Here is a 12,002-nt window from a genome sequence, read left to right as displayed (position 1 = left end):
ACCTTAAAACTATGCCCCCTTGTAATAGACCCCTCCATCAATGGAAATAGACCCTTACTATCCACTAAGTCCAGGCCCCTCAATATTTTGTTTACCTCAATGAGGTCCCTCTCAACCTCCGCTGTTCCAATAAGAACAAATCCAGCCTATCCAATCTGTCCTCACAACTAAGATTCTCCATTCCAGGTCGCATCCTAGTAAATCTCCTCTGCACCCCTCTCTAGTGCAATCACGTCCTTCTTATAATAAGGCAACCAGAACTGCATACAGTACTTCAGCTGTGGCCTAACCAAAATATTATACAATTTAAGCATAACCTCCCTGCTCTTATATTCTATGCCTCAGCCAATAAAGGCAAGCATTCCGTATGCCTTCTTAAGCACCTTATCCACCTGGCCTGCTACTTTCAGGGATCTGTGGACAAGCACTCCAAGATCCCTTTGTTCATCTACACTATTAAGTGGCCTACTGCTTAATGTGTATACCCTTTCCTTATTAGCCCTCCCAAAGTGCATCACCTCACACTTCTCTGAATTAAATTCCATTTGCCACTGTTCTGCCCACCTGACCAGTAGATTGATATCCTCCTGCAGTCCATGACTTTCCTCTTATCAACCACACAGCCAATTTTAATGCCATCTGCAAACTTTTTAATCATACTCCCTATATTCAAATCTAAATCGCTGATATGTACCACAAAAAGCAAGGGACCCAGTACTGAGCCCTGCAGAACCCCACTGGAAACATCCTTCCAGTCACAAAAGCATCCATCAATCATTACCCTTTGCTTCCTACCTCTAAGCCAATTTTGGATCCAACTTGCCATTTTGCCCTGTATCCCATGGGCTTTAACCTTCATGACCAGTCTACCATGTGGGACCTTATCAAAAGCCTTGCTAAAATCCATATATACTACATCATATGCACTACCCTCATTGACCCTCTTGGTTACCTCCTCAAAAAATTCAATCTGGTTCGTCAAATATGATCTTCCCTTAGCAAATCCATGCTGACTGTCCTTAATTAAATCCCTGCCTTTCCAAATGTAGATTTATCCTGTCTTTCAGGATTGTTTCCAATAATTTTCCCACCACTAAGGATAGGTTGACAGGCCTGTAATTACTCGGCCTATCCCTTTCTCCCTTCTTAAACAAGGGTACTACATTGGCAGTCCTCCAATCCTCCGGCACCATGCCTAGATCCAAAGAGGACTTAAAAATGATGGTCAAGGTCTCTGCTATTTCCTCTTTTACTTCGCTAAACAGCCTGGGATGCATTTCATCCAGGCTGGGGACTTATCTACTTTCAAAGCTGCTAATTTGGAGTGAGCCTTGGCTCAGTGGTAGCTTTCGCACCTCTGAGTCGGAAGGCTAGGGGTTCAAGCCCCACTCCACACCGCCCTGCAAGGTGGAGTCAAGGGTTTCAATCTCTGACTACCGGGTTGACATCCAGCGGGATACTTGTGTCTGTTAGGAGCAAGCACCCCGCACCTTCCCCTCCACTCCACCCCTTTGTAGTTTTGGCAAACAGGGCTCCAGTGTCTACAGATTGAGTTAATATCTAAGAGGTCCAATGGGGGTAGAGTGGTGACACCCTCCTCCCTCATCAGATTTAGCCCAGTATCTCGATAGGGGCTGTGAGTCAGACTAATGATGTGGCCACATAAAAGGTCTTTGTTACGGAAATTACCCTGAACATGATCTGCTGAATGCAAAAATAGTAGGTTTACAAGCCATGCTACAGCTATACAAAGCCTGGTTAGACCAAGTCTGGAGTACTGTGTTCAGTTCTGGGCACCACACCTTAGGAAGCAAAACACCTTTTGGAGAGAGTCCCTGGAATTTAGAAGATGAAGGGGTGATTTGATCAAAGTTTTGAAGATATTAAGGGGAGCTGATCAGGTAGATAGAGGGAAACTATTTCTGCTGGGGAGTCGAGGACATAGCCTAAAAATAGCCTTTCAGGAATGAAGTTAGGAAACAGTTCTACACACAAAGGGTCGTAGAAATTTGAAATTCTCTTTTGCAAGTGGCAGATGATGCTCAGTCAATTGTTTATTTTAAATCAGAGATTGATAGATTTTCATTAACCAAAGATATTAAGGGATATGAGGCAAAGGCAAATATGGTTAGGTGGCAGATTAGCCATGATATCATTGAATGGCAGAACAGGCTCGAGGGTCTGAATGGCCTACTCCTGTTCCTATGTTCCTAGAAATGGGTTACTTTGTGCGCTGCTTGGCATGGAAGAGAAAGAGAAAGAAGAGAAGATAAGACCATACTTACGGCAAAGGGCTTTCTGCAGTCTTCGTAGCTTCATGGCAGTTCTATACGCAGAAAACCTGACATTATTTAGGTCGGCTGTAGAAAAAGATATACAAAATATTTTCAGCATAGTGGGTCTCAACAGTAAACTCACATCATTCTAAGTCATTTGTACAGGTACAGATTTCAGCCCAAAAAATGTCAACAACGTATGGATGATATTTTGTAACGATAGCCTCATGAACCTACGAAAGCTGAATGATAAAAATACACAAAATCAAAAAAAATAGTCCCTGAAATTACGCCAATGGTTACAAGCACACAAGCACAATAAATTTGCCTTAAAATCCTTCCTGTTATTTTATTTGAGGCAATAAATGAGTTGGCAACTGCAGTAAAATAGTGGAGGAATGAATTTCACACAAACCATTAAACGTCTTTCACACTAGTACTGGATGCCTTAATTTCAGGATCTTAGAGAATAGTGGGTAGCTGGGAATGATGATAACATTGTAATATTATCAAAACTCAAATTTTAGTTAGTAACTGACATGTTAATTCCAAAAGGAGGTTTCAGTCGTAAAAGATTCATGTATGCTTATTATTTTCATGGAATATATTCTGTGAAGTTTATAGGAATGCTTGTCTACGTTCGATTCTATTTTCCTGTTGTGTGGTGGGTGTGATGCTCTGAAGGAATAAGAAATGTTATATACTCTCTGTAAATGTATTCATTGATAATCTTGGTTTGTTAACATTTCAAGGACAGAAATGCTGATGCAATCATTGAATGATTAATTTTATTATAGTCAATTGGAATTTTGTCCAGAAATGTCCATTTTACACACGTATACAATTTCTCCCAGCATGTCAGTGCCCAACACTCTGATAACAGTAAATCATTCACAGCTGTTATAGCTCACATATTAAATCAATTGCAGTACGTGGGTCTAATACCACTCAACAGGAGTTCCATGCTTTCAAATATAAAGTGCAATTCATCTCATAAGTGTCATTTTGGGACTTGCAGACACCAGGATCACTAATTTTTAAACTTACTTTTTACATTTTTATCCTCAAATGGCTGCTAATTCATTGAGGTTATCAATTCTCCAGATCTTCAATTTAGACTGAAATTAAGTGTTTCATTTTAACACAGTGAGCTAATTTGGCTTGATGTGGAAGTAGAAACTTGCCCTAGTTTATTGTATTTGACGTAGTTTATCTGCAGATCTGTTTGAAATTCATTTCGGCTTTTCAGCAATTAAAATGGAGCAGATCGAAGGGAACTCTGAATATCTCTAAGGTCACATAATACAATGAATATCTGCTGTCCATTAGAATTAAATTTGTTGTATAAAATTAAGCGAAAGGCCATGCAAACAGTGAGAAGCATGCATTTTATTCAGTCTGAACACTGGACCTTGATGAATGGATGAAAATGAAAAATTAATCATCTTCTGTTGACTACACATCTTTAATTCCTACATGACAAAGCTATTGTAACAATAACCATGTTGTCAACTCCCTACGGTGATGCTGTATTAAAAAGGAAAAGAGTTTATATTTTCAAGTTTACTTTTTATAATCATGTGGAATTGAAACATTTTATTTGAAATCACTGCTCAATGTATAGATGAGTACATTTGGACAAGAATGAATGATATTGTGGCATGTTACTGTCAAATTAACTAGGGGAAAATCAACCTCACTGGCACATGAGAAGGTTGCACCTTGTGTCTTATGGTTTGTTAATGAGCAGAAATCTTCTGCAATGCTCCTGAATATTTAGCTCTTATATTGGAGTCGTCCTGCTTATCTTTGAGAATTTTGAGCAGGAGAAAGCGTTGTATTAAATACTTATTGCACAGGCTACTGATGTATCGTTTCTTACTTGTATTTCATCTTTTCAATTGTGAATAATGAAAGCACACAATGTTTCTTTTAATGTATTTGTATTATCCTTGTCTCCATTCCTGTTCCCAGAATATTGCTGTGCTGTACATTTAAGACCTAATTTGGGGAACTCTTTATTATCTACTTGTTCCAAATATCCACAAGGGAATCCCCTTCATTATGGCAAATAAAGGAGGTTCCAGTGTGCATTTGCTCCACCACATAACCTATGAGTCTAATTCCACGGTACTACAAATTGTATTAAAGGCAGACTGATTCACAGGACTGAACAACATAGTACGGGAAAGTAAGATGAAATCAATATATTAAAAAAATTATCCAATGCAAACCAAAAGTTAAAGATGGGAGATAATACAAAGGATCTTTTAAAATGTGCTTTTTTTCTCTCCCTGACTAACCATCTAAAGTATTTACACTTCCCCAGTAAAACCTGCAGAGGCCTGTGTGAGATGTGAATGAGGATTGCACACCACCATGCTGGCAGTAAACAGAGGGCCATGGAAATAATGGTCTGGGCTCATAAAGAAAAACCTAAAGAAAGCCAGAAATCTGTGCTGCGAATAATTGACCACATGCAGTCTGCACTCCAATGCAAAGTGTGAACTGCTGCTTTGCTCTGCATATGCTTTCACAAGAAACCCTTTTGTAACAACTAATAATTGTCTGGCAAAAATTCAGCCTTGAATTGCACTGCTAAACTAGATGATAATAAAGATTCCTGAGGAATTTTAGAATACTAATCACTTTAAAACTATTGCAATAATATTGGAATGTCTTCTTTTCCGTTTTGAAAATTGTTTCATCTTCTCACCTAACCTTATTAGCTCCCAGGCAGTTGAAATCATGGCATGTCTCCAAGTACATTCCCAGGTTCTTTCCCCAAATGCTTCCTCTTCTGAACAAAGCAACTCATTGCAAACCATGGTGGCACATTGTTTCAAATTCAAAAACGCAGTGTGTTCAATGGCTTTCTTACCTAGTGACTGATAAAGCTCCGTCATCTTGGGGTGATCCCAGCAGGTAGTCTGGGTCTGGTGGCTGAAAGAAAGAGACAGGAAGAGAAAAAAAAAGGAATAGGAATTAGCTGAACCTGAACAGATAAAAGCTGTGTCCTTGCATAATGAGAGCTAAATCTTCAAATATTTCTGCTGCTTGACTTTTCCATTCTCTGATTGCTGGTTAACTAATCTGGGAAGCTTTAGAGGGGGAGAAGCACAGCAGTCGACTTTGTTCCTTTTTGCTTTGGCAGCTCCCAAAATGCACTAAGGAGCTCAGGATAAGTTTTCTGAACCAGTGGATCCCTGAACAAAAAAGCAAGCTTCTTTGCCGATTACTGGCCCAGTCTTACTTTGTATGCAGACTGCATGGAGGCTGCAGGTATTTGCCTTGACCTAAACAAATATTGCAGTTTTTTTTCAGCGTTCAGAGAGAGAGGAGATGGCCATCAATTTACACACCCAAGCAAACGGGGGTTGGGGAGAAAATAAAACGTGGAGGGGGGAGTGGCAAGAATCAAAGACTGGTGCCTGGCAAGTCTTTTTCTTTACATGGTTCTCTGTCATTTTCGATAGCTGTTCTTAATGGTGAGCTCGAGGGGGCAGAGCACTGTGTGAAGTCGTTCCACAGATCGGTCTGCTCAGCACTTTGCGCTCCCAAATCCACTTGAAAACACAACAGCATCCGTAATCAAGAGAAGGAGGCAGAAAACAAAAGGAAGACTGGGTGGTGGGGGGGGGGAGGTTAGTAGTCCGCAAGAAACTGCTGCTCAAGGTCGCCCTTTCGGACGAGAGGTTTTCATTTACAGGCTTCAACTAAATTAATTCACACCTTTGTTAGTAATGGAATGCAGCAAACAGTTAAAATAAAACAGAAAATGATTTATCTTATTCAGAGTTCATTTATGGTTATATTCCTCTGTCCTGGGGCCATTGTTCCGCAGAAACAAGTCGTCCGCCCCCCCCCCCCCCCCCCCCCCCACCCAATCCTTGTTCACTGGTCTATCTCGAGTTCAAAACTTCTTTGTTGCCCTTTCAGCTCCCGTACGCTCCAGCAATTCCAAGCCCAGTCAGGGCGGCATTAACTAATCCTGCACCAAAGCAACTACAGCCCGAATCTTTTGTCGGCGAGAGGTCACAAACCCTGGGTGCATCCCCTCCTCACCTGTCATTTTAACAACCTATAATCTGCGGCTCACAGGGAACACTATCCTTTGAGGCTGAAATCGGAGCAGAATCTAGGCATTCCAAAGTGCAACTTAAAGCACCTGCAATGGTCCCTGCACAAGACAGCTGCACCTTGTCGGCTACGTTCCGAAGCTTGTCCTCCTCAGATTCTGAAGTGGAAAACTATCACATTATCAACATTGTAAAAAAAAAACTGCACTGACTTGTTACAAGTCAAAGTTTCGGCAATCGAGCGAGTTACGGTGATGAATGAGTTTCTCTCTACCTACCCCTTAAGCTGCTCCCTCATCGTGCTTAAGCAGTTAGTTCCAGCAGCACACTTTTCACAGCCTGTAAATAAGAAATGGAGCGCACCACACAAGTGGCAAAAAAAAAGCAGAGCTCAAGAACTACTGCTGTGCTGATCACACATGGGGAGGGAGCCTGCAGATCAGACGAGGAGGAGCTTCCAGCTCCGAACCCTCCCCCACTGAACCGACGACTAAAGCTCTCGCAGAAAATCCAGTTTTCATAGTAAATCGAGTTGGATTGGGGAGGGGACGAAAGAGAGGGAGAGGACACAATGTACAATTGCCACAAAGGGCAGTTCTGAATTATACATAATCCTCCTGCCCTCCAGCCCTTTCTGCAAGTGAATGACATAGTTGAGAAACGATCTGTAATCTTGACACTTTTCCCTCCTTTTTGAAGTACGGCAATGCGAAGTGTCCAAACAGACACGCAGCAGGTGAACAATACCCAATTGCAGCATCAATTCTGAGGACCTTTGCCCAGTGCTCCTCCACAAATCACGGGTCTTTGTAACATCTTAAAAAGATTAATCATTGCTTTGCAGCAGAAACGACATAAGCGAGAAAATCATTTACAATTAAACATTTACAACCAGTGAGGGTTACAAATAAAGCACTGCAAGAATCTTACTGATTCCCTAGTGAAGTTTTTTTTTAAAAAAAGAGCTGCAAAATCCTCCACCTACCCCAATGTCTAACTTTCTAACAAAAGTAGAACAGACAGCGCAGATCATTAACCGTTCCACTCTCATATCGGCCAATTGATCTTTGAAAGAGCAGGGAGTGGAGTGTCTGGAGCACTCACTTCACTCAGCACTCAGGGAGCTGTACTCTGATCAGAGGCAATTGTGCAATGTCAGGAATGCATGGCAATAAGGTGTACAGTGCCATTCAAATGCCTCCCCATCATTTAACCTCTCCCCAGACAATCAGTGCCAACAGCTGAGTGCCACCAGTTCCTCCTCCGATTTCCCAGTGAAAGGTATGATTATACCAGATGTCTGTTAGGTTATTGTTCATTCAAATGCTTCTACAGAATAATTACAGCGATTGACATGGAAGGCCTCAGCTGGTTGGCACCTGAAGAATGCAACCTGGCTTACACAACTGAGTAGCTCGTAGTAAACACAGTAAAATGACTGCTATAATGAGAAAGGTGTTAGGACTACACTTTGGTGGTGGGGGGTGGGGTCGGGGGGGGGGAGCAATGTGAACAGACCAAACTGAATAATCAAAGCAGTCATAAGGCAGCTAATTTGCTTTAGTTAAAACTGCCTTACATCAAACAGCTCTAGGTTTGGAGGAGCCTGTCCCTTTAAAACCAATTGGCAAAAGACATATGCATATCCAATGTTCTGCTCTGCATTGGGGGCAGGAGGAGAAGTGTGCTTTTTTGTAGACGTAGGCTGCAAATATGGAGGAAATTCAAGGCCAGAATGTTTATCTCTCTACACTTTTAATCGTCAACTTTATTCAACTGAAAGCTTCAAAGTCATAGCCTGTTACTGTGAGGAGAAAGACAGAAATCTCTCCAGATAAATCAAACTTCCATTAGGTGTAGAAAAGTGTGTACATCGCACTGATACTGTGCCCGAATTCCTGATAAATGCTCCCGTCAAGCTCTATACCAGGAGAGGTAATTCATAAAAACTGTACCAGCAACTCATATTGGGGATATCATCATCATCATCATAGGCAGTCCCTCAGAGTCGAGGATGACTTGCTTCCACACTAGAAATGAGTTCTCAAGTGACTGAAGAGTTCAATGCGGGATCTACAGTCTCTGTCACAGGTGGCGCAAATGGTGGTTGAAGGAACATTTAGGACCGAGATGAGGAGAAACTTCTTCACCCAGAGAGTGGTGAACCTGTGGAATTCTCTACCACAGAAAGTTGTTGAGGCCAATTCACTAAATGTATTCAAAAAGGAGTTAGATGTAGTCCTTACTACTAGGGGGATCAAGGAGTATGGCGAGAAAGCAGGAATGGGGTACTGAAGTTGCATGTTCAGCCATGAACTCATTGAATGGCAGTGCAGGCTCGAAGGGCCGAATGGCCTACTCCTGCACCTATTTTCTATGTTTCTATGAACGGGTGGGTGGGTTGCCTGGGTTGCCGCGCGCTCCTTCTGCTGTCGGCGCTTGGCTTCAGCTTGCTCTCGGTGAAGACACTCAAGGTCACCGGGTAGTGACCAAGAGCAAGACACCTGGATGACTTCTTTCCCTTCACTTGTGCAGAGGGTGCTGAGGTCCTTCTGCTGTCCATGCTATGATAAGTTAATTCACTACAGACCTGGATTGAACAGTGAACCATTCTGATCTGTATTACTCATTACCATAAGTGTATGGTCTTTTTACCCGTTGAGCCATTGAGTGAAGTTCCTCCTCCAACTGTTTATCTTGGTGAATGCCATTCTCTAATGAAAGTTTAGCATGGAATATAATGCCAAGCCTGTGACAATGTTGCTCTATAGTTGGCTGCCATGAAAGATGAAAGAATTTGCATTTCTAAAGTGTCTTTCATGACCTCGGGATGCCCCAAAGCACTTCATAGCCAATGAATTGATTTTGAAGTGTGGTCATTGTGGTTTTGCAGGAAAAAGAGGCAACCAATTGCCACACGGTAAGTTGCAAAATTGAGGTACTTGGATAGGAAACTGTGCTACACCCAGTAGGTATAGAAATCTGGGGCATTTGCTACAGAATGTTGTGTTGTGCTAAATCACTTGCCACCTTTGAATAACTAACTAGGTGCGTTTGGAGTGCGGGGGCAGTTAAATTGTTAAAAATGGGATTCCCGACCTGATCCCGCAACCAACCCGTCCATTTCTGGTTTTGACGGGTGTGGGACGAACAAGGATGACCAGCCCACTCCTGGGGGGGGCGGGGCGGGGGGGCATATCAAATTAAATATTGGAATGAGGTTCGAAGCTCAGTTTTCCCCTCCATTTTGAATTTAACTGCATGCGGATGTGGTTTCACACAATTCGTGAAACCCGGCAGTTAAAGCGAGGCAGGGATCGCTGCATCCAGGAGCTAAGTGGCTTTACACCACGTTAAAAGAACTCACGCACAGGCATCTTCCACTCATTTAATATGAAGCTCGGGACCTGGAACATCAGGACCCTCATGGACAACTCCAACAGCGACAGGCTGGAACGCCGCACCGCCATAGCTGCCCGGGAACTTAGACACTTTGACATCGACATTGCCGCCCTAAGCGAGACCCAGCAGGCAGGGGAAGGCCAGCTCAAGGAACATGGTGGAGGTTATAGCTTTTTCTGGAAAGGAAAACCAGAGGAAGAACGCTGCCTTCATGGAGTCGGCTTCGCTATCAAAAATGAACTGGTCGGCCGCCTCAAAGACTCCCCCTACAGGAGTAACGAATGCCCGATGACCCTTTGCCTTACCCTATTCCGGAACCAATGGGTCACAGTCATCAGTGCGTACGCCCCAACACTCGATGCAGCGGAGGAGGCTAAAGAGGGTTTTTATTCCAACCTCGAGACATCCCTGTCCCGCGTCCCCAAGGACGACAGATTGATCCTCCTATGAGACTATAATGCCAGGGTTGGCAAAAACACAGCCCTCTGGGGAGGCATGATTGGCAGAGAGGGGGTAGGGAAATCCAATTCCAACGGCACCCTACTCCTGACAAAATGTCTAGAGCACAAACTCCTCATCACCAACACCCTGTTCTGCCAGAGGGACAAATACGAGACATCGTGACAACACCCTTGCTCCAAACACTGGCACCTGCTCGACGATGTCATCGTCCGAGCCAAGGATCAGAAGGATGTGCACATCACCCGCGCCATGGCGGGAGCTGACAATTGCTGGATGGACCATCGCCTAATCCGATCCACCATCAATATTAACATAGCCCCAAAGCAGAGGGGACAGCAGAAGCAGTGCTGCAAAAAAATTAGTGCCGGGGCACTTAAAGACCCAGCTAAGAGAGTCCTATACAGCCAGTGCCTCACAGTCAATCTGGCATGCCTTGATGACCCCGAGATGCAGAATGCCTACAGCACTTGGTCTGCCCTCCAGGCCTCCATAACCAGTGCCTGTGAAAAGACACTTGGTTCCTCAACTACAAAACACCAGGACTGGTTTGATGAAAACGATCAGGCGATCCAAGAACTAATAGATCGTAAGCGCAGAGCATTTTTGAGCCTCAAGCAACAACCAAACTCGGGACCTACAAAGCAACATTACAGGCGGTTCAAGGCTGAAGTCCAACAAAAAACCTGGGACCTAAAGAACAGGTGATGGATGGAGAAAGCGCAGGTGATACAACAACTAGCCGACAGCCACAACATACGAGGTGTAAAGCCATCATCATCATAGGCAGTCCCTCGGAATCGAGGAAGACTTGCCTCCACTTCTAAAGTGAGTTCTTTGGTGGCTGAACAGTCCAATACGAGAGCCACAGACCCTGTCACAGGTGGGACAGATATTCATCGGGGGGAGGGGGCATCGCAGCGTTGAGATTCGAACAGCTCAACGCCCTCCCGGACGCACTTTCTCCACCTAGGGTGGTCTTCGGCCAGGGTCTCCCAGGCTTCAGTGGTGATGTCGCACTTCACCAGGGAGGCTTTGAGGGTGTTCTCGTAACGGTTCCGCTGCCCACCTTTGGCTCGTTTGCCATGAAGGAGCTCCACATAGAGCAGTTGCTTAGAGAGTCTCGTGTCTGGCATGCGAACTAAGTGGCCTGCCCAGCGAAGCTGATCGAGTGTGGTTAGTGCTTCAATGCTGGAGCTATTAGCCTGGGCGAGGACACTGATGTTGGTGCATCTGTCCTCCCAGGAGATTTGCAGGATCTTGCGGAGACATTGTTAGTGATATATCTCCAGCGACTTGATGTGTCTTCTGTAAGTCATCCATGCTTCTGATCCATACAGGAGGGCGGGTATTACTACAGCCCTGTAGACCATGAGCTTGGTGGTAGATTTGAGGGCCTGGTCTTCGAACACTCTTTTCCTCAGGCGGCCGAAGGCTGCACTGGCACACTGGAGACGATGTTGAATCTCCGCATCAATGTCAGCCTTTGTTGACAAGAGGCTCCCGAGGTATGGGAAGTGGTCCACGTTGTCGAGGGCCGTGCTGTGAATCTTGATGACTGGGGGGCAGTGCTGTGCAGCGAGGACAGGCTGGTGGAGGACCTTTGTCTTACGGATGTTAAGCGTAAGGCCCATGCTTTCATATGCCTCGGTGAATACATTGACTATATCCTGAAGTACAGCCTCTGAGTGTGCGCAGATGCCGTCTGCATACTGCAGTTCAACGACAGAGGTTTGGGTAATCTTGGACTTGGCCTGGAGGCGGCTTCCCACTAGTTCTATAGATT

At 44.2% G+C, this 12,002-nt stretch overlaps 1 protein-coding gene across 13 annotated transcripts in view; it reads right to left on the bottom strand.

The window, feature by feature from the left end:
- Positions 1-12,002, bottom strand: part of dmd (dystrophin) — a 2,299,423-nt gene that overhangs the window by 139,147 nt on the left and 2,148,274 nt on the right. For 12 of the 13 annotated variants that reach the window (XM_070893344.1, XM_070893337.1, XM_070893339.1 and 9 more), the window contains 2 exons: positions 5,158-5,219; positions 2,286-2,360 (listed from right to left, as the gene is read on the bottom strand). In XM_070893344.1, the coding sequence (XP_070749445.1) occupies positions 2,286-2,360; positions 5,158-5,219 (137 nt within the window). Of the gene's footprint in view, positions 1-2,285; positions 2,361-5,157; positions 5,220-6,633; positions 6,734-12,002 lie in introns of those variants that run through there. The other variant, XM_070893350.1, reaches the window with a different exon arrangement.

The sequence above is a fragment of the Pristiophorus japonicus genome, chromosome 11, assembly GCF_044704955.1.
Source record: "Pristiophorus japonicus isolate sPriJap1 chromosome 11, sPriJap1.hap1, whole genome shotgun sequence".
In the NCBI taxonomy this organism is placed as follows: domain Eukaryota; kingdom Metazoa; phylum Chordata; class Chondrichthyes; family Pristiophoridae; genus Pristiophorus; species Pristiophorus japonicus.
Note: the sequence above shows the minus strand (reverse complement) of the source record. Positions and strands in the feature narration are given on the sequence as shown.